The sequence below is a fragment of the Poecilia reticulata genome, chromosome 13 (assembly GCF_904066995.2).
Source record: "Poecilia reticulata chromosome 13, P_reticulata-male-v2, whole genome shotgun sequence".
Classification (NCBI taxonomy): domain Eukaryota; kingdom Metazoa; phylum Chordata; class Actinopteri; order Cyprinodontiformes; family Poeciliidae; genus Poecilia; species Poecilia reticulata.
Window position 1 is genome coordinate 13,134,980 of NC_088842.1, and position 22,006 is coordinate 13,156,985.

Sequence of the window (22,006 nt, forward strand, 5' to 3'; positions counted from 1 at the left end):
GCAGCACGTTTCGGAAAGTTGCTATGTAGAGTTGTTCTCCGTTTAATCCAAATGAGCAGGAGCTACGAAAACTGTAATTAGAAAATGAAAGCTGACTCAGCTTTTCTGAGTCAACTTGCCACACTTTTAAGATTTCATTAGCCAACAAAATAAAATCTAAAAAATTGGTTGTGACAAAACCCACAAAAAAAACAAAAAAAAATCAAGGATTAGGAAAACCTTTGCAAAACACAGAATAGCGCCCTCCCCCACCCCTTAACACCAGTTGCACGTTATTTTTTGCCTTTAATTCATGCCTACATGGGAATAACAACAGCGATGAAGAAAGAAAAAACTCGGTGATTTACAGCTCCTCAGTGCACCTTTGTTATAATTACAGGGGTATTATTATCCTACGTGTACTTGCAGCAGTGCCAGAGAATCACATGAGGCCCTTTAAGGGGGATGGGCAGAGTTTTGAGAGGTTGGTATAACTTTAAGAGTTTACTACCAACACCTCTCTCTCTCACACACACACACACACACACACCGCAGAAAGTTTGGAGGGTTGGCGAGCAGTGGGATACCTACGGGCAGGAAGTGACGGAACTGCATAAATTTCTGAAGGAGGGGAAAAAGGCGAGAAAAGGTATCAACACAAAGCAGAGTGCGAAGCAACGTGGGACCGTTGTAGAGTTTGTCGGAGGAGGAGTGAACTGCGCATGATCTCAACAACACCGGAGCGAGCAACTTTTTCAATGGAAGGAGGTTACCAGCAGTGAGAAGCGGAGATTTTACTCAGCGGCTCTGATGTCCATGACTGTGTTCACACTTCTGGAAAGTATCGACACACAACGGCACCATATGGAGCAGTGACCCACAAACCTCCAGCCTCCCCTAGCTTTGAAAATGAGGGAAAAAACTTAGCGCAAAAGGAGGTGGAGGGGGAGAGAAGTGTGGGAGACAGTTGGAGGATATGAACTCAGACCTTCAGGTTTCGCCACGATTATTCGCTCCGTCCGGTTCAGTTTTGCGTCTTCGGGGATGTTTGCGGGTTGCACCTCTGCGCCTTCCGTTCGGACGCTGGCTCGCCTTTGCACCCTGGTGCTGATGGTCGCCGTGGGACTCGGGTCGGAGCTTCGGGTTCGGGTCCGGCTCTCAGACGGGTTGGTGACCGAGGAGATTTTGGAGGCGGACAGTGAGAGAGACTCGATATCGCTGGAATTTAAGCAAGGAGACGGAACCCTCATCACTTTTGTAGCAGACTTTAAACAGGTGAGAGGAGGTTAATATGTTATTAATGTCATAAGTTTTTCTTGGTATATGACAGGTCAATGTTCTGGGTTCTCAATCATATATGGAAACATGGCTTTTGTTTAATATTATGTAGTGTAATCATTTTCTCACTAACAAACATTTTTAGCCATTAGTTTTCATTAAAGTTTGTAAAACGTACACTTTTCCTGCTTACCCCATCAACCTAGTAAAGATGGCAGCTTTCACTTAACTTAATACAGAACATATTAACAACCTCATAAGTTCCCCTTCAGAACAAAATCTAATCAAGGACCCTCTTTAGACTTATTAGTTTTAGGAAATGGGCTGCTGTGTGTTTTCATTTTATTGTACATTCCTAATAGTTTGAAGACTATTTATTGGTATACCAGAAAACAGGCAGAAGTTATCATTTTACCCGACTTTGCGAAGGACAAAGTGATATATTGCTGCTCCTTCCCCACATGTTGCTGCACACTGTTTGTTAGCTGGCTGAAAAGACTTTCACCTTTCACCTTTCCCTTGCTGAAGAATATTGAAAAGAAAACACATCCATGGAACAAACATGGACACTGAAGGCATGCAGTTACTTGCATACCTTCATCACATTTCAATTTTAAACATGGAAATGTGATTTTTTTTTTTTTTTTCAAAATTCTCAGTTGGAAACTAAAATCAAAATTTCAACAGAAAAAGTCAAAGGTGGTTTGACAGCTCCCAACTGAGCATCCAGTATGGGTACCACACTTGTAAAACATACTAAATATTTCAGGCACTTATGAGAGTTTATATCCCCTTATAGTAGCATACCAACTGGATTTGTCTAAAAACTCACCTGTTGTAAGCGCTGAATGAAAACATGGCCATGCACTGCACGTGACAAGTGTCGTTTATGTTAGCTTCTATTTTGCGACTTTCCACTTAGTCCTGAAGTGAAATGACTAAATGAGGAATTTGGACTACATGTAATCAGATCATCTTTAACTTGTGTCATTATTTTAAGCAGCAGAACAATAAAAAAAAAGAAGTAATACACTTCACTAAGCAACCAATAATTTAGAGGGCGTTGATCCTGTCTTGTGAGTTAATATTATCCAAATTGAGTGAATACAATATACACCATGAGAATCTCATGTCGGACCATGCAGAAGGCAGATAATCATAAATCCCTAGTAGCTTTCCTTGACATCCTATTATCTTGTATTTCCATTCTTTTTCAAAGAAATCTGCCATCGCTACAGGGTTTTGGTTTCGGCTAAATCATTACCCCAAAGCATGCATGAAGAGTCATAAATCTACGGCTTTGCAGAAATCTCCCCAAAGCGCAAAACCCACCCCTTGGAGAATTTACTGTAAAACCATGTCTAAGCTCTGTCAGAAAGTTTCATTCATTCATCTCCATCAAAGGGTGAGTTTCAGCAGAAACCAGGACAGATGTTGCTCCCCAGATGTGGACGCCCACAGAAACCTCAGCAGCCCACGTGTCCGGTCAAAGAGGAGATTATAAATGGCCACGTTTACCATTCTTCCCAAAGTAGATGAGCTCATCGAGCGTCTTCACCCCGGTCAGCGCTGAAGCTTTTTTGGGGGTTACGTTTCATCTTGGACAAAGAGCACAAAGAGACGCATAAAAATCTGAGGAGGGCTCGGAAAGCTGGAAAGGCATGCGTCTGTTATGGTTGTTGTCACACAGAAGCTGGCGAGATGTGAAGGGGGGGAGATTTGCTGGGATTAGGTGTGCATGTCTGACCTTTTTGATCTGCATGTCTGCTTCGCTAACCAAAACAGCTAATTTAGAGTTGAAAGAGAGGAGGCCGTCATCTCAAATCGTTGGTGCCAAAGCAACCAAGAGACGGACATGTACGTTATTTATCGGCAAACCAGGAGTGTTTCCCTGCCTGCTACATGGCCGTGTGCCTGCGCCCGTACTTGCGCATGCATGTGGTTATGTTTATTTGAATGAAGCCAATAAAACTTTCTTAGATCACTTTACTTTTCCGCCGGTTGATTTATCTTTTCCAGTTGGAGAGTCGGCCGTCTTCTCTCCCTCCCTTTTCTTTCTTCCCTTCCCTATCTGCTGCTGCATGTGGTTTCCACTCAGCCCTTGTCCAGTATCTCAAAGATTTATGCAAAGTCAGACAAGCTGCCAATTCCAGCTTCCATAAGTATACAGTTGGGATGAACGTGATCCGTGCATCTTCACAGGAATGTCAAACAGAGTCGGCACGGTGCTCTGCTGTCAGTCTGTCAGGGATGAGATGAACTGGTTAATTTACTACTTGAAGGCATGTAGAAAATATTATTTACTGGTTATGTGGAGTAACATCGGGATCATTTACAAATGAAATCCTCCTCCTTCGTTGGGTTCTTTCCTAAGGCTTCAAGACGAGGGGGGAAAAAAAAGCAGTAAATGTTATAGACATTAAATGCTGGAGAGGTCTGCTGAATCTGAAAGGGAGCTTTATCTATGCAACAATCTCCCCCACAGGATCAGCTGTACTGCTGGAACACTGTGTCTGTTCTGAAGGCATGTGGACATATGGAAAAGATGATGTGGTTTAGCTAGCTCACAATGTGTCTGAGTCAGTTTTGAGTCAAGCACAGCAAATGGACATCACTGTGTTTCAACTTAAAACCGCACAGGAACTCTTTAAATAAGACCATTCCATCAATAACATGATGACATGTCGCTTATTCTGTGGATAAATCGAGCTGTTTACCTTTGCCACGTTCAAATGACCAACTCCAAAGGTCGCCAACGTCATGATGTTGATGCTGCGTTTATTTGTCAGCAGAAGAGAAGCGTGTTTCTGATTGAACATCTTTCTGCCAGTTCACTTCACATCTGCATTTTTCTTTTCCCCCCTTCTGAAACTGACACCATTTATGGCCGTAGATGGTGCAAGAACTTCTGCTGAACATAAACCACGTCTCGCAGATTAATCTAAGGGAAATGTCTTGCATATTTCATGGATTGGTTTTATATCTCCAGATGTCAAACCAGCTTGTACCAACGTGGTTCTACGTCTATTACCAAGTAATGGGTTTAATCAATCCAGGATTGTGAGGGACTGCAAAGACTTGATGACTCAAGGATTTTTCCTATAAAAATGGCTCCATTGTTGAGGTTCTGTCTGTTTCTACCCCGCCAAACACAGAGTGGCACAAAAAAAAAAAAACTTGTGCCAATCTTGGCCAGTTCTTCGATTTGTCAGAAGAAGACACGCTGTTTTTGTCTGGGGCTGGACTCTGTGTTTCGTCAATCGCATCTTTTATAATGTTGACAAATCGACACATGTTGTCGAAGAAGGTTTCGCTTTCAGAAGTTCGAATTTACATTTCCAAGTCATGAAGGAAGGAGCTTGTAGCTAAACCATCAGCAAAAGGAACAAAAGGTCCACCAAATCATACCTGTTTTTCCACTTGAAACGTGTTCGATTCAAGGATGAAGTATTTCGGAGATCTTAGTTCATCTTGAGACTAACTTTTTAAAACTTTTGTATGCCTTGATTCTGTAAACCTGCCCATGCAAAGTAAAAATATTGAAATAATTGAAGTGATTTGTGATGTCGGTCTCCCTGGACTGAATTCAGAATACAAGAAGAAGAGGATTTTAATGTCTTCTGGAGAAGTGTCTATTGTTATGGCTCTGAACTTGTTCTCCCTCTTTGGGAACCACTGCGCTGAAAGTACCAAACTTTCTGCTTCTGGCTCGCAAGCTAACAACTGCAGCAATCTGTTAAGCATTTAAACATTTCTACTTGGCTGTTAAAAAAAAGAGAGGGGGGCGCACAACACGAACTATAGTAGCAGTCAAAACTAGGCTTTTGTGCTGTTTTTATCTCCGTTTATAGAATAGATCTGCTATACCACTAACATTTCTATTTTTAGTTCTAAAATGGATCAGGAACCCATACCAGTTGAATTGCAACCACAATCTCTGAAGGTCTGCCATTGTTTTAAGACTTAATCTCTCACTTCTTAACCAAATGAAGTATGCAGTGCAGTAATGCTTCAGCTAGAGAGCGAGTTAAACATTTAATCATACTGAAAGTGATTCCTAATGGTCAACAAATAATAAAAAATTTCTGTCTGTCAAGTAATTGCGTAGTTTTATTAGTCTGGGTGTACCTGCCAGTGTTTTACTAACAAGCTGTTATGTAATAAAGTATTTAAAAATGTAAGGTTATAGTGATTTTTGTGGCTTTCCCATGACACGGGTTTCGAAAAGACTCTTTTATGTCGCCCTTGTTTTGTGGAAAGTGAATCCGCATCAATGGAGACGGTGCAGGAATGACCTTTTGTAGTGATGATGGGTCAGGCGATCAGCAGATGACTGGAGGCCACTTGACACCATCTCCCATTATCATGCTAAACGGGCCTGGATTTTGGAAATGATGGTACTGTGGCAGGAGGGCTTGAGTATTTGAACTTATTTGCAATTCCTGACGACCTAAAAATGTGGCTTGTCTATCGGTTACAGTTGTTTCTCTCAGGTCAGTTCACTGTAACGTGCTGTTGGAGCATCTTCAAAGCACAAAGCAATGCCGAACAAAGAGTTTTCTGCTTAAATGAATCGGAGATCCTCCACACACCCTCCTAGCAAACCGTACGTTGCGAGTGGAAAGGCAGGTTTGTTAGCTTTTACTGTACTGATACACAGGTGTTTGTTTCATTTTTGATTCGGTTGGCATGTTTTTGTTGAGCTTGGACTTTCACCTTTACTAAGCAAAGTAAATTTCTTGTGTGGAAGATCTTTTGGGAATGCATCAACTTAAAAATTGTTTAAGAGAGGCATAAATAAAGTGTTTTTGTCGTACGTCAGTCACAAGTCGGTACATTTTTGCCACACCTTGTTTCTTGCTTAAGCCTGAAATATTGTCTCACTTTGTCACTTGCACAAACTTGTTAAAGTCTTTGCAGGGAAGTGTCACCTGTTCCAGGAAATGCTTCTGAATCAGATATACAATAGTACAAAGGGAAATTTCCAACATTTCTCTTGAGAAGAAGTGACTGTGAATCATCACTGAGTCACTAAAAGACCATCCAACATTTACCTGGTAATATAAATATGCAGGTCAATGAATCACATGCTTTAAAATCCTTTTTAAACAGTTGATGTTTAATTTGATGCATTGCTTATTGGATCATCTTGATGTGTCCATTTTTGTTTTACATATCTGCCCCTTTTTTTAAAAATATAGGGCAAAACGCATTATAATGAAACAAATCTTTGTATGAAGGCATGCAATACATTTGTTCTGGTAATCACAATGTTGATTAGATTATCAGTATCTTACAAGATATCCTCAGCAAACACTAACCTCAGTGAAATCTTCAGGGAGCATTGCGTAAAGGTTAATTGGTGTTCGCTGAAGATTAGAGCTTTCCTAACATTTAGGGAACCTTCAAGAGAACATTCCTTAAATGTTCCCCGGAGATTTGTTTCAACACTGGCACTGTGACCTGCTGGTAGCAATGGGAGGATGTACTCTTAAATGTTCCCTGAAGACTACTTACAACTAACATTTAGAAAACCTTAAAAGTTCCCTAGATGTTACAAAGTCAGTAACCTTTAGAGAACATGCGGGGAAGGTTTCCTGGAGGTTAGAAAATCTGTAACCTTCAGTAGATAACTGTCCCAAAAGCTTCCGGTACAATAAGTGTGTGTTTGAGGACGTCTTCAATGTTGTGAAGATCTGGCTAGCATCCCCTGAGTGTTTTTTTTTTTTCATCCTTAACATCAAAATAACATTAGCCTCTGTTTCCTCGTTAGCTAGGTCGTCTTGATAATACTTTGTAACTGATGAGAACCTCATTTCTTTTTTGTGGTCCCATGTGGCCTCCCTTTGGCCTCTCATGGCCCTGTTGCTCCAGCTGGTGTCCTTATCCTTTGTTTCCCTCCCACCAGCAGGCCAGATGTTCATTAACAAGGCTGCAAAGGAGGCAATTCCAAAGTTGTCCTGTGTAATGATGGTCTTGAGTACTTGGCTTACCACCTAGGACAAAGATGGTAACCATTAAAGGACAAGGCGAAAGCAGTTGTGGCTTGTAATTTACAAAGTTGTAATCTTTTCAAACAGTCGTTCAGGTTTTAGAAATGCTCTCGGGAACAACAAAAGCAAACAAAGGGGTTAAGGTGCCAAAACCTCAGATTTAACTGAATCATCCTCAAACATCCCCTTTTGTCAAATGCGTAGACGGCCTATTCAGTTTTTGGTCCTTTCTGGTGTCTGCGGCGTTAGTCACTTATTGCCTTTTATTTGTCAAAAGGTGAGAAAAACAAATGTATTTTAGCAGTTTTGCTTTTAAGACTTTTTTTCTCCAGAAATGCATCAATAATTGTGTTTTTTAATTTTGTCTGTTTAGACCAATTCCTTTTTGAATGTTTGTCATTTAAATATTGCTGGAATCTTTTGTCCTGAAGCTGAATATGAAAAACGCGGAGTAACGTTTTGAGGTCAAACGGCACTGCAGCCATCTCTGCTGTTTGTCCCTTATCTATCTGCCTTATTTCCTTCCCTGTTAGCACTCACTGTTTGCCTTCCTCTAATTTCCTGAATACAAAAGTCTCCATAAACTTTGTTTGGTTGTCTGGTTAATTGCATCCAGACTGTGTGCAAATGAATCCATAGTTCTCCTGCGGCGACCTACGGAGAGTTTGTAAAGCTCGTGTGTCCTAGAAACAGAAGTCTGACGCCAGTGATAATTGTCTTTCTTAGTTGATGTTAAGAGCACAGCAACATTCTTTTCGGGAGAATAGCCAAAGGGCACGCCTTTCTTTCCACGGCCTCTGGTGTTTTGATTGTCCATTCACTGACTCTGTTTACTAATTGGTTCGTTCTTGGGGCAGCCAGGTGTGACCAGCCCTAAATGTGACTCCACATTCTTTCCTTTGGAGCATCTGTAATTAACTTCAACTCAAGCATTTCTTAGCTCAGCGGTTTTTCCTCCTGCTCCTTTTGTCTGCGCTCGTCTCCAACTCCGTCTCCCAAACTGATCTTTAATCCCTGGCCACACCTGTGCTTTTTGACTGGCTCCTCTCTTACTCCAAGGCAAAGACCCTACTTATCACCACACAAGGAAAAATCCACGTTGTTTTTCTAAAACACCCAGGCGTTGGAGGAGTTGGTGTTCAAAACAAGGGGCGAATCGCCACTTGCATTTTTGCAAAAAAAAGAAGACAAATTCACCTAAAGTCTATATCCTATACAATGACAGTTCAAGTTTAAAGGTCAGTCAACAAATCATTTCAGCCAGGGTTAGAATGCCTTCACAGACTCGCATTGATCTCAAATGACTCATTAATGTGTGGCTGGCTAGCAGTCCTTTTCAGCTGCCCTTATCAACACACCAGGGTGTTAGAGGGGATTTAAAACAGGAAGAACCCCCTCCGGACGGGCTGCAATCGCTACACTTTTTGTGCCTACATGTGAATAACCATTCTCACACTCGAGTGTCATCTTGTGTGTTTAGTTAAGTACCCAAAAAGATATGCACAAATCTTTGCCAATTTTTCTCTTGACATGTTTGTGTTTGGCTAGGTAGTTTGCAGTGAAATTTCACTGTAAATGGAACCCTTTCAGTGCGTGAATGGGCTTTTGTGGACCTCCTTAAATAATCTGGCCCACTGAAGGTAGCCACCATTGAAACAAGCCTTCCTCTCTCCTTCTCTCTCTCTCTCTGCTGTGGAACAGTTCTTGGTATGTCCCACTTGCAAGGGTGCATAAATACAGACTTGTGTTTGGCTGGTATCCAGCAGTAGTTTGTTTGCAAATGCACTAAAACTCGTGGTGCAAGTGAGCAAAGTTACAAAATCTGGACTTATGTGGACTATTTATAGCTGTGCTGACATTCACACTGCACCCGGTGGGGGGGCGGAGGAAGGAGTCACAGCTATGCCATCCTCTTAATTATGGGATTGGGTCACTTTTTTTAAAGACATGCGAAAGATTTTATTTTATTTTTTTCTGATTCTGGTGATTTTCTCTAAATTATGTCTGGAAGCCTTGACATTTTTTTTTAGGTTAAAGGAAATACAGTAATTGATGGGTGAGTCTTTTACCCAATGTAGGACACATTATAAATGCTTATCGAGTGCTTTTAATTTTCCAGTTTATGGATGTTTTTTTTTAAATTATTATTCCCTCTGTCAGTTTGATGTATTTGATCCAAAACTTGCTGCACTTGAGGCAAAGCAGGTTTTTTGCAGGATAAGTGATTATCTTCTCTGTTTGCTCATAGAAACATGATTACCCTCATAAGGCTTTTTTTTTTTTTACACAACACTGGGCACGTTTCAGAAAAAATTTGGACAATTCGGGCTGTAAATTTTTTTTTTTTCCTGCAGTTGCTGTTCACACATGTACTTTACAGCTGGAGATTTTCTGCTGGATATATGTTCTCACAGCTGAAACTATAAGAGGGAGTGGAGGGCGTTCTGTCCACAACATAAAGGATGAAGAATGTGATTCTGACTACTTTGCTTTACTTCAAACATTGCGAGTATAATATTTGTTGATGTAGTCACGAATTAAAACACATTCCAAAATGTATTTGGTGAGTAAAAGCAACATACAGGTTGGCATACATAAATCAGGAAGCAAAATGTACACTAAATTACTCCTCCATATTAAATAATGTGATGCTTACACACTGTAAATGGTGTACAAAAATGCCCAGAGCTGATGCTACAAATATTTTTGCATTTTTTATCCTTCAAGGCACTTGAAGGATAAACTTCAACTGCATCTGTTTTTGTGTTCATTTCTAATTTCCAAGCGTTGTAAATTTTGTCACCTAAGTTTAGTAAAAAGAAGTCCTGAGTTGTGTCAAAGTCATGAACTTTAAATTTCAAGTCTTAAACAATTCATTTGCAAATTGTAATTCATTCAGAGTAATGCTTACTTTTAGATTTGCTTTAAGTATCTTAACATTTACTTTTGTTTGCTAGAAAAACCAGGAGGAACGGAACTTCAAAACTATCTGAAAATCAGTGCTGATGCTGCTCTTTACAGTAAATATTAACAAAAAAATAATAAAATAAAAGATCCAATGACCGGCATACTTCCATTAAGCCACAATACATCATTAACAGAGCTTTTTTTTTTGTTTAGCGCTTTAGCATTTTTGGTAACTTTGAAGCTGATATTGTACATGCTTGTTATCTTATTTGTTTATATTTAGGTCCTAATTAAATTACTTAAAATATCACACATATACATTTTTGATTTTTACAAATGTTGTATCGCTCATGGTTATATTTGTATTTACTAGTATTTAACACTTTGGATGGTGTAGTTTGTCAACAAATAAGCAATTTCCCCTCGGGGATCAATAAAGTTTATTCTACATAAACAACAGCAAAAATAATGTTAAGCAAAATGTTGAATTCTTTGAATAACATTTTTAAACTGATCAAAAAGAAATGTGCATTTTGCATATGTAGCAGCAAACGACAGTAAACGCAGTCAACAAAAACAAGACACATGAGCCATCTACTGTAAAACCATCTTCTTTCATTGTTTTTCTTGCTTCCCCATCAGATCTGTTCCTCTGTAACAGAAATCACAGAAAGGGAAAAATTACCATCAGGTCTATTACAGGTCAAAAAGATGTAAAAACAGCCGTCACCTGATCTGCAGTCCATCAGTACTGTTTTCTTTTGCATCTGCCTGTGCTTCCAGCTGTTCCTCCCACAGATTGTGAACTTTAAGGCATTCAAACATCTCCTTGCTTGGAATGAAGTCATTGCAGCACAAACTTTGTCCATATTTTATGTGGCATATGCAGCTGAGTGTGTCCTGTCCCATTCTGCTCATCCGTTTGGACTTGACCAGGTTTATTTGTGAGAAAACTTGTTCTACCTCAGCACTTCAAGGAAAAACGGATAAAATAGGGCAGATTCGCGGAAAGCCTGCTCTCCACTGCTGTCTTTGTAACTGATCTCTTCAAACCAAAATGCCTCTGCTTGGGTGTCCTCCTTGTTTGTCCATGGATGGTATGTAACGGCCTGATGCTGTGTGTCAAGAGCTGCAGGAATTCCAGACTAGTTTCAAAAACAATGAGCAATGAGCTGCTGTTTTGTTTGTGACAGACTGACAGTTGGACTGAAAACACAGATTTCCAAATCTGAATGTTAGCTTGTCCGTTTTACCGCTCTACGCCTGGTGCAGGATTTCAGCATCATAACATCTTTGCTTCGCAGAAAGTGAAGCTTCAGTCTATCCCATTCAAGGAGTATGTGTGAACAGCTGTAATATCTGTTGTTTCATTGATTACAAGGGAATACCGAGCATCTCCAATATCACATGACGTCTTTGAACATGCGAGGGGCAAATGCATGATTTATTAATGCAGTGCATTTTGACCTTACTACTCAGTTGAAGTGGATCCGGTGAGTTCTGCCAAGATGGTCCACAACACCGATTGATGAGTAGCAAGGTTATGTAGATGGCAATTATTAGCTCTTTTCTTTTTGTTTTGTCTTGGTGTGCTTTGTGGCTTTGAAATTCATGTTTGTTAGCCTCACAGATTTTGTTGTGCTTCTCAGTTTTGGCATGTTGAATTAAATTGCAGTAAAGACCAAGTATTTCACATTTGCAAAATCTGCAGGATTCCTTTGAAACATCTCCCCTCTGAGGTCGAATCCATTCTTTAAGTGAACTCTCCTTCTCCCACTCTTATTGTTTATTCCATATTTTTAACACTTACTGCAGCTCACTCTAGGCTTTGGCTGCTTTGAGAGCGTTCGCCGAGTCAAGTTGGGCAGGAGACTAAACCAGAATTTAGTGAGCACAAAAACATTAAGATACCATTTGAGCGTTGGCTCGCTTTTTAGCTTTGAGTCATCATTCTTTGTATAATCTTAAATGTGGAAAGGAAGTTGGAGGTTGTTGCTATTTTTCTTTCATTTGAATAAATAATTGTTGATTTTAAACAGGCAATTTGAATTTTTCAAATTTGCATCTGGACAAGTAAAACAATTTTTTTAGCATTAAAGTGTAATTAAACTTATAACATGAAAGGATTATTTAGGTAACAAATTTACCTAAATAAAAAGACAAAAAGCACAGAAAAACTAAAACACGTTATATTTTTAGTTTTTTATTTTATTTTTTAAAGAAAAAAAAATACGCTTCCATTACAACTTCAGCAAAGACATTGTGGTTGCTCTACAGCCTGCTGCATTCTGTATTGGGTCCCTAACCCAAAACAATGCACAAATATTTGTGGCAGCTCTGGCATCCCGTATTTAATGTGGAAACGGCCACCTTAAGTCCTCTTATTACCACCTCTTGGCTTGCATTTAAGAATTGGTCTGAGACATTTGCTTCTGTCTGAATTTAAAATCCAGAACATTATGGTCCACATTCATGCTGCTTATTAGTCTATCCATGATTGGGGTGATGTTTTTTTTTTTTTTTGTACTTTTCCCAACATTGCACACACTTTTCTCTTAGCATGGGATAACAGGACCCCTTAAGCACGTTGGATTCAGAAGGTTCCTGTTTACGTTAAGTAGTCTGTTGGATGAACAGCAGACATGCCTCCATCAACATTTGTTCTCCTTCTAGCTCCTGTCTTCATTTTTAAACACCTCTCTACCAACTCCCACACTGATTTCAGTTGTCAATAGCACCCGTTAATGCTTAGGCATGGGCCGTTTGCTGATTTGTTCGCTGGTTGGCTGGTCAAGCTGAAAATTAAATGGTTTTGATCACCTTCCAGTTCTTAGTTGCGTCTTTGCTTCCTGCAGGTGTTTTTGTTGTTGCCTGCCTTGTAGCGTATAAAATTCCTTTCATAACATCACAGTTGTGTTATATACACTCTTGTGTATATATTTTAAGTGTGCCTGCAGAAACAATGATGTTTTCACATCTAACTGGTGATTTTCAGGTGGACGTCAGAGTTTTTTTGTCTAAGCAAACACTTAATGCCACTGCATACTATTATTCCAGCTGCACTGTTAGAAAATCAGCGATGGTTTGTTTTTATTGCAACAATGCATCATTCAGTGAACAGTTAACACTGAGAGTGTTAAATAAAGGGCTTAATAGGATTTCTATGCCTGGATTACAAAGATTACATCATGTGTGCTAAATTCCCACAAGGGGTCAGTTTAAGAAGTTTAGTTTTCATCTCATTTTATGTCATTAACCAGCAAGATCTTTTAAAAAGTTTAGCTGGAAAGATACGTTTTATGAAGCGGTAACAAATCATTCTCAAGCAAAATCTGGACACATATCATTCAAATATTAGGTATCCCGCCTTTGTATTTAAGGACAATGTTGGGATATTTAAATTACAAAGTGTTTAGATTCCACTCTACAAGTTGAATAGTAATTATAGTATCAAACTACAATGAAAGAAAAAACGTACTTTTTGCGTCTTGTTTTTACCAGCACCTGGTTGTAATGTTAGACTGTTACCACAAAGCGGCGCTAGTGCACAAAATTGCATACCTGTAACAATAGCTGCAGTTTAGTGTTTTTAGGTATGGAAACAAAGTTAACTGGGATCCGTTTGTTCCTTATTTCCAATGTAGACATGTTCATTTTACTAACAAAAATACAAGTTGGCTTTAAACGGTCGATAAAATTAGTCCTTGTTCAATATAACAAGTAATATAATTCTCTTCTGTCTGATATGTTGATCATTATCACTTTATACATTAAATTATGTATTTTGAAAGGTATTTAACCAAGTTGGAGTAATCAACCCAATCTCTTCCTCAAGTCAGAATTTTAGTTTGGACTTGTTTGAATTTTCTCAATATTCAATATGGCTACCTTCAACATAAAGAACAGTGGTAGTTCTGATTATTTTATCTCACTTCAGTTGCTGTATGGCAACATATTTGTTGTTTTGCTATGTTAAATGGCGTAAGGTTATACTCATCAATACTTATGGGAACCATAGTCAATAAGTGTTGTTCATAAATGAAAAAAGGCACATCAGTTGTAGTTTACATGGAAAGACACCAACAAGGTTTTGTATATCTGGAAGAAATAATACAAGAAAATAATCTGGTCTTCACAACATCCAAAAATAAAGGAACTGCCTGTTCAGATTAAAAAACAACTGTTTTTGGATGTCCATCCCTTGGAAGTTTGGCAGCCGTCTTAAATATTTTCCACTTGTGCAAATCCTTTCTCACCATAGAATAATGGACTTAATGTTGCATGGAAATGACCTAATGGCCCTCTTCAGATTGATGTTCAGCAGCAATTGCTTCAGTAACAGCATTAATGATGCTTTTCCTTTGCCTTGAGAGCTCCAGATCTGGAAAGTTCCAATACATCTGTTTTTATTTTGACACCCACACTTCCTGATGACCGTTTATTTCACATTGATAGAATAGCACCTTCCTACTGCCCAGTCTCCTAATGAAAGCAGCATTTGCTGCTGTTCTCTTCATTCCTACGTTTTGCGACCAACTCAACTTTAGCCGAGCATTGGAGTTCTAACAAGGTTCTCGGAGAAAACTCCTGCACGTTTTTGACAGCTACCTTGATACTTGGCTTTATGGAGACATTTTGTTGTAAACTATGATGCAATCTATTTGACGTCTTAATATTCTTTTGGAAAGACCAGGCAAATTGCTTTTTGACTTGTTTTTCACTCTAAAGCTTGCAAATAGACAAGATTCACCAGTTACAACTTCACCTAACTTATGCAACAATTTACATTCAAAACCTCTTAATTTCTAATAAATGCAGTTTCTCCTTTCAGTTTTTTATGTTTTTAGTTTGTTCAGAGGCTTAGAAATAGCAGGTTTTCTTCCAGTTTTCATTGGTACTAGCTTCACAGCAATTTTAAATGATTTTTGCTTTAATAACTTTTATAACTAACTCATTTGTACGCTTACTGCCATCAGCCCGTTTCATTGTTTATATTGGCAGCAGAGGCATTGTCACTCCATATTTGTGAGAGAGCAGCTGCAGCACTTACTATTGTTTCAAAACAACAGCAAAAATGATATTTACTATTTCAAACTGACCTTGGCATTTTATTTATGATCAACAAATACCTATGAACAACAGTTACCACACATACATTGCCCAGGAGAAAGTAGGTCCGTACAATCTGCATTTCCTTTTTAAAACCCACCTAATGCTGAAATTGGGTAACTACAATGTCTATTCTCTCACTAACAAATTGCACACTGAAGAGTGCAGATCAGAAGACATCGTACCTTTTGGAGGAGGTGCAAGCAATAGTCTCCATAACACAGTGTGAGCATTTTAATTCGATGTAGTTAAACTGGTTGACACGGGTATGGTGAATTTCTTGACTGAAAGGATTTTTGACCAGTGGATTTTTGGCACCTTTTCACACACACACACATGTGCACAAAAGTAAGAGCTAGTATGTATTTGTTTTTGTCAGTTTCTCTGCAGAGACCTCCAGGAAGTGACATCACCTGGGGTGTACTGGAGTAAACCAGTACAGTAAAGGCACCTAATCATTGCCACACTCAAGCTAGTTAGAGCTAAACAAGCACGACATAACGCGCCCTCTACCTTTCAACTGCACCAGTGTAGCTGGCTCTGCTTGTTTCCTGTTTTACTACATCTGATCTTCTGCTGTATATTTGTATCTGGCAAACGGGTACAACAGCAGTGCTTTTTTTCCTTGCCCTGAGTTCAAGAATAAATCAAGTGTTGCCAAATGCCATGCTTCTACCTCGAGATCCTTTTTTTTTTTTTTTTTTTATTGTTCGGAGGTGATTTGGCCACAGTCGGCACCATTGTTTCCTTGCACAAGTAGGCAATCATTAATCAGTACGCAGAACATCAAAGAGTAGGAGGAGATCTCGTATACTAAACTTAAGCATGGAGTCGGTTCTACAGCGGTATCTTTGGCCCGCTTCTCTGTAATTACCCAGAAAACCCTGGGGCAAATAGAACATTTCTCGCTCTGCCTACTCAAAACAGCGTGGCAGTTCAGCCCCATGTGTCTGCAATATGGGAGGTCTCCAACGTTGCGGCCTCTGTGTTCCCCCCACATGTGATGAAACTTGCTCGTCCCCTGTGTGAGCATTGTACACCCTTCTCCCTTATATCGCACTGTGATATATGCGAGGCTCCTCCAGTCTTGACGTCCTCTTTAATCATTTCAGCTTTTGTCTTATTATTATCTCCGCATGGAAAGAGCTGAGGTTTCTAATTTCCTCTGTCTGTGTTCTTGCGGTTCTCTGCGGTCTCCAGGCCAGCTTGCAGAGATGTAATCAATATTTGCTCTGTGTTTTTTTTTTTTCCTTTTCCAAAGGTCAAATGGTAATGCATGATTGTCTTGTGTAATAAATACCCCTGCTTGTACTGTACGCCTGCCAGGAGATCCGTTCACAGGCAAAAGCGACTCTCGGACTCAGCAACCGGTGGCCGTGCGAAGTTTTCTGTCAAAATCTGCACAGCAAAAAAAAAGAATCACTTGCAGGATGTGTTGCTTTGTGGTTTCTCACTCCGCCCAACCCCCAATTCAGAAGGCGAAGACCAAAGAGTTTAAGGAGAGCTCTGCTGGGTCATCCCTGAATGTTTATCTATTTCTACTACTCTGCAGCGACTCACTCGCTTCAGAGCGATGTGTGAAAAGTGGAGGAGGGGTGTTTGGGACTGCGCTGCGGCGCTTCAGGGAGGAGGGAGTGGGGTGTCTGATGAATAGAAAGACAGGTCTTCTGCTCTGCTCTCTCAGCTTCCCATCATGCTTTGGACGCCCCTCCCCGTCAGGACTCTTTATGGCCTCTGGTTTGGTGCCAGATCTGTCATGGACATGCCAAAAGCAGCACTTTTAAAAAATTTATTTTGTGCTCCTGCTATCTGCATTTTACTACAGATTTAGTTCCAAATAAAATACCAAGGAAATATCCCCCACCTCCCTTTTTTTTTTTTTTTTAAAGAGAACTTTGTGCAGCAACTTTAATTTGACACTGCAAATAACCAGAGCACCACTGTAGCAACACTGGGAAGGCCTACGCACAATAAAAGTATCAACAAACTGTTAGATGAGGCTTTATTGGCACAGTGAACATAAACTCCTCTGTACTTTAGTCAGACGGTTGTTTGAACATCTTTGAACTCCACATGTTGAAATGCTTTCGAGTGTCTGGAAAAGTGCAGCAGTGGAAAGGATATTAGCCGCAATCTGAACGGGCTGCACGTACAAACAGCAACTTATTGCAGCGTCCTTCAGGAGTCGTCTGTTTATGCGTTCATCCTCTCCGGCCTCTTGCAGGAAGTGAAGATCTTCCGAGCACTGATCCTGGGCGAGCTGGAGAGAGGGCAGAACCAGTACCAGGCGCTGTGCTTCATCTCTCGCCTCGGCCGTAATGAAATCATCCCCAGTGAGTCCATGGCGCGACTCAGACAGGTATGACTCACCGGATCTAGACGTCCTGTGAGCCGGCTCACATTTAATAAAGCAAGAGGAAGACTCCTCAGGCGAAGCCGTTAATTTACAGTTTGTCAGCTTTTATCCTCTTTCAAACTAGTGGAAATAAAAACACATGTAGATCATCCTCTTGCGTAAGCTGTTTTATAGAGAACTATTACGGTTTTGCTTCCAATGGATCAGAACTTTCGGTGTAATGTTTAACCATTTTAGCTCACACCAATGAATTATTTGGACAGAAAAAGCACCAAACTGGATAAACTAGAGCTATGTGTAAGTGTAAATTATAACATGGAGAAGAAGCCACTCGGAATCATTCTTGGTTGTAGATTTTTATGTCTTTGGCAAACGCAAGGTTCCTACTCAGCCTGGAAAAGTAGATTTCATTATTCTTCAGGTCTGAAAAAACCGATGAGAAAATGGCAAATATTTGTATCTTCAAACTGTCTGCTGTCTCCCTTTGAGTATTGTCTTTCTTTTTTATTTATGAGTCGTTCTTTTTTTTTTTTTCCTGGTATACTGCCTCGTGTCCTCAGTTCCTTCCTTGTGTGCTACCTTATATTCATCCTTTTTACTTCCTTCTGTTGTCCTTTATTTCTTTGTTTCCCTCCATTGATTCCATCCATCCATTTTCTAACAACCTTGTCCCTCAGTGGGGTCGGGAGAGTTGTTGGTGCCCATCTCCAGCTAACGTTCTGGGCGAGAGGCGGGGTCACCCTGGACAGGTCGCCAGTCTGTCGCAGGGCAACACAGAGACACACAGGACAAACAACCATGCACACACACACTCACACCAAGGGGCAATTTGGAGAGGCCAATTAACCTGACAGTCATGTTTTTGGACCGTGGGAAGAAACCGGAGTACCCGGCGAAAACCCACACATGCACAGGGAGAACATGCAAACTCCATGCAGAAAGACCGGGACCAGGAATCAAACCCAGAACCTTCTTGCTGCAAGGCAACAGCTCTACCAACTGCGTTCTTTTATTTCCTTTTTTGTGTCCTTTTTGTCTTCTTTGCTTGTGTTCATCTTTCCTTCATTGTGTCCGCATCATTTTATCAGCAGTCCTTTCCTTACCTCTGTCCTTCATTCTTTGGATCTCATCTCACCGCCTTGTCTCCTTGTTTTCTTTATTCCCTTTTGTCCTTTTTTCCTTTGCTTCCTGGTCTCCTCCCTTCATTTATTCTGACTTTCTTTACTTCCTTGTGTCCTCCTTCCTTTGTCGTTTCCTTTTAGTTTTGCACCTACAAGCTCTTCTTCCTTCATTCCTTTGTTCCCCCTTGTTTTTTTTGTTTTTTTTTCCAAATTAAATATGCAGTTACCTGGCTGCTGTAGAAACATTTGCCAGAAATATTTAGCTAAATTCAAAGGAGTTTAAACACTGGAAAGTTATTTCTGGAAACTTGTTTCTGAAAATTAAGTAGAAACCCTGTAAGTAGACTTCACCGTAATTTGAGAGAGACCATAAACAATGTTGCTTTGTATAGGAAATTTTTTTTTTCTAAAACAGTGATGTGTCAAATCTTAATCATTTAACTATTTAGGAGCTTATCATAAAGCATAATAAATTTCTACGCTTCCCTTCTAGTCCCTCTAGCTTTTTTTTTTGGGAATCGTAAAAAGCACACACAATTAACCAAACTCAACCGGGTTTTTTTTGTGTGTTTTTTTTTTTCCATCTCTATGCACCTGTTGCATCTCCCCATACATTGAGCTTCACGAATCTAATCATTTGTTTCTCTTTAGAAAAATCCTCATGTCATTCGCCTGGCAGAGGAGCGAAAAGGGCTTGAGCAGCTGACGATGAGCGCCGCTGTGAACCTCAGCCGGGCCTGGCAGCTCAGCTCCCACATCCACAACATGTGCAGCGAAGCTCAGGAGGCCATTTACACCAGGGAGGCAGATGTGAAATACTGGCTGCAGAAAGGTAATCAGATCTGTCGCGTAAGCATTTATCTCATTCTACTTTGTCTTTGCATATTTGAAAACATTATTTATGTTGTTTATGCGTCCAGCTATTTGAGGTCAGATTTGGGTTTGTGTGACGGCAATAAAGCCTGATTGTCAAGGCTGGAGAGAATCAGTATGACAGCACTTTTTGTTCACCGACAGCTACGTTTGGAAGAAAACACTCCTGATGGTCATGGTTCAACAAGCACCATCATATCCAGAGGGAATCGCATAAGCGTCTGTTTAACATGACAAAGCTCCTCTCTTAGCCTACCATCTGCCCTCTTTAAAAAAACAAAAAGCAAAAAAAAAACACACACACTTTGTTTTCCCTCTACAGAATTTAATTGAGTGAAATAAGAAGATTGCTCCAGACACCAGTGTGATGGCATGCTTTTGTTTCAGCTCTTGTTGACAAGATTTGCCTTTGTGTTGCAGGAATAGACAGCTCAATATTTGAGGTCCTGCCTGAGACGACGGAGGCGCCCAGCTTTCAGGCCTGTCATTCTACTAAAGACTTGTGGCAGCCGTGTCTCTGCACGTTCGGCCTCCGTCTGGAGTGGTACCCGTGTCTGCTGAAGTACTGCCGCAGCCGGGACGGCACGGCCAAAGGGACCACATACAAGTGCGGCATCAGGAGCTGCAGCAAGGGCTACCATTTCACCTACTACGTCCCACAGAAACAGCTCTGCCTGTGGGACGAGGAGACCTAGTGTTCTTTTTTTTTTTTTTTCTCTCTGGGAAGTTATAAATGGGGGAAAGAAATAATTGTTCTTAAGCCGGTGTTTGTCCACCAGTTCTGTACGTGGCAATATTGGACCTTTGATGGAAAGATAGTAAATTAATCTTTTATGCATTAGGACACGACGAGGGAGGGGGGGGGAAGAAGAGATTTATTCAGGTTCCAAGTCACGCCAAACGAAGGACAAGTAGCTGAACCGTCACAAATAAATGACACATTATTGATATCCTCACTCTTTGTTACTTTGCCAAAAACTACCACTTCTGTGCCTCTTTTTGGAAGAATTGTTGGGGAGAAAAACACAAGACAACAACAACAGTGACCTCTGAAACAATCTACCATGTGCACAAAACTAAACGGTGCATTTGCAAGGAATGAAACACCAGCAGAGGAGCACCTGCGTCTCTCACGTTTCCGCAATGGAGGAAGACAAAAATGTAGTCTTCTGTCTTGGTGAAGGACAATAAGGATAATAGATTTATCTTCACGATAAAGTTCTGTGAAAAACAAATATACACATATATAATATGGCCAGTCGAAGCACCTGTTTAAGTCACAATAAGCAGGTTAACTAAAAATGCCTTGCCAACAGTGGCTTTAGTTTTGTTTTGGTTGTAAAACAAAATCATCTAGGGCTTTGTGTGATGTCTTATTGCTTTCATGATTTTTTTTTCACACTTTTTCTCAGATTAAACAAGTCCTCAGCAAAAATAAGTATTCTAAGACATAACTCCTAGGAATTTGCATGTTGCTCGTGCAGGTGCGACGTTTCTGTTTCCAACATCCCTTTCCTGTACAGTCATCTGTTCCACCTCATTTGTATGTTTAAGGATACATAGGCAGCTCTTGCCTATTCCTTTTCTCACACTCTTAGGAAAAGTGCCAAATAAAACAAATTTTGCAGAAAAACAGTTTTTAAAAGGACCTTTCTTTAATTGTCTTTTCTAGGAAAATACTCTGTACGTTTTATACAAACTTTGCAGTCTTTACTGCCATCTTCTGGTAGTTGAAGATACAGGTTCCACTGCCATAAAATAGTTATATATTTTTTTTGTCTGTCTGTTGAAATCATCGCTTAAATGTTTAATTTATACATTTTAAATCTTTGGTCATTACATGCATAATTCAAGAAGCCATTCTTGATCTCATGGGACCAACTTAAGCTGTGTCTGTATGTTGTCAAGAGTAAATATGTTGAAGTAAGGTTTTGAATCATCTTACCTCCACCATGGTCTTCAGCTACCATATGAACATTTCATTTTTAATTTTCTTGCTGGCATCTCCTGCTAACTAAAGAACCAAATAAGTGAAACATTTGTCATTGTGGCCTTTTTGTGATAATCAAGTGCCTTAACATTTCCACTGATGTTTTTGCAATGTAATTATAGATTAAGTTGTTAAACATATTTTTGTATGAAAGAGGTTGTTGAATTGTTGTAAATAGTCCTAGACAGTAAATGAAGCAATTTAGGTATTGCATCTTATAGAACCGTTTTGCATAAATTGTTTCAATAAAGTCTTTTTGCACTGCATAAGAGATGGTGTGAGTTTTTGGTCATTTTCAGCATACACTTGAAAGAGAGCAGCAATGCTTACAAAAGATAGGTGGTTATATATACTAGAATGGCCCAGATCTAAATCTAAAGCGTGAATGCTGATGTTCACT

At 40.0% G+C, this 22,006-nt stretch overlaps 1 protein-coding gene across 1 annotated transcript; it reads left to right on the forward strand.

Annotated features, from left to right (window-relative positions):
* The first annotated feature begins 507 nt into the window (after positions 1-507).
* oafa (OAF homolog a (Drosophila)) lies at positions 508-21,875 on the forward strand. The gene is made up of 4 exons (XM_008425664.3): positions 508-1,254; positions 17,491-17,625; positions 19,395-19,575; positions 20,037-21,875. The coding sequence occupies exons 1-4, from the start codon at positions 1,024-1,026 to the stop codon at positions 20,309-20,311; spliced, it is 822 nt and encodes a 273-aa protein (XP_008423886.1). The 5' UTR covers positions 508-1,023; the 3' UTR covers positions 20,312-21,875.
* Positions 21,876-22,006: the final 131 nt, after the last annotated feature.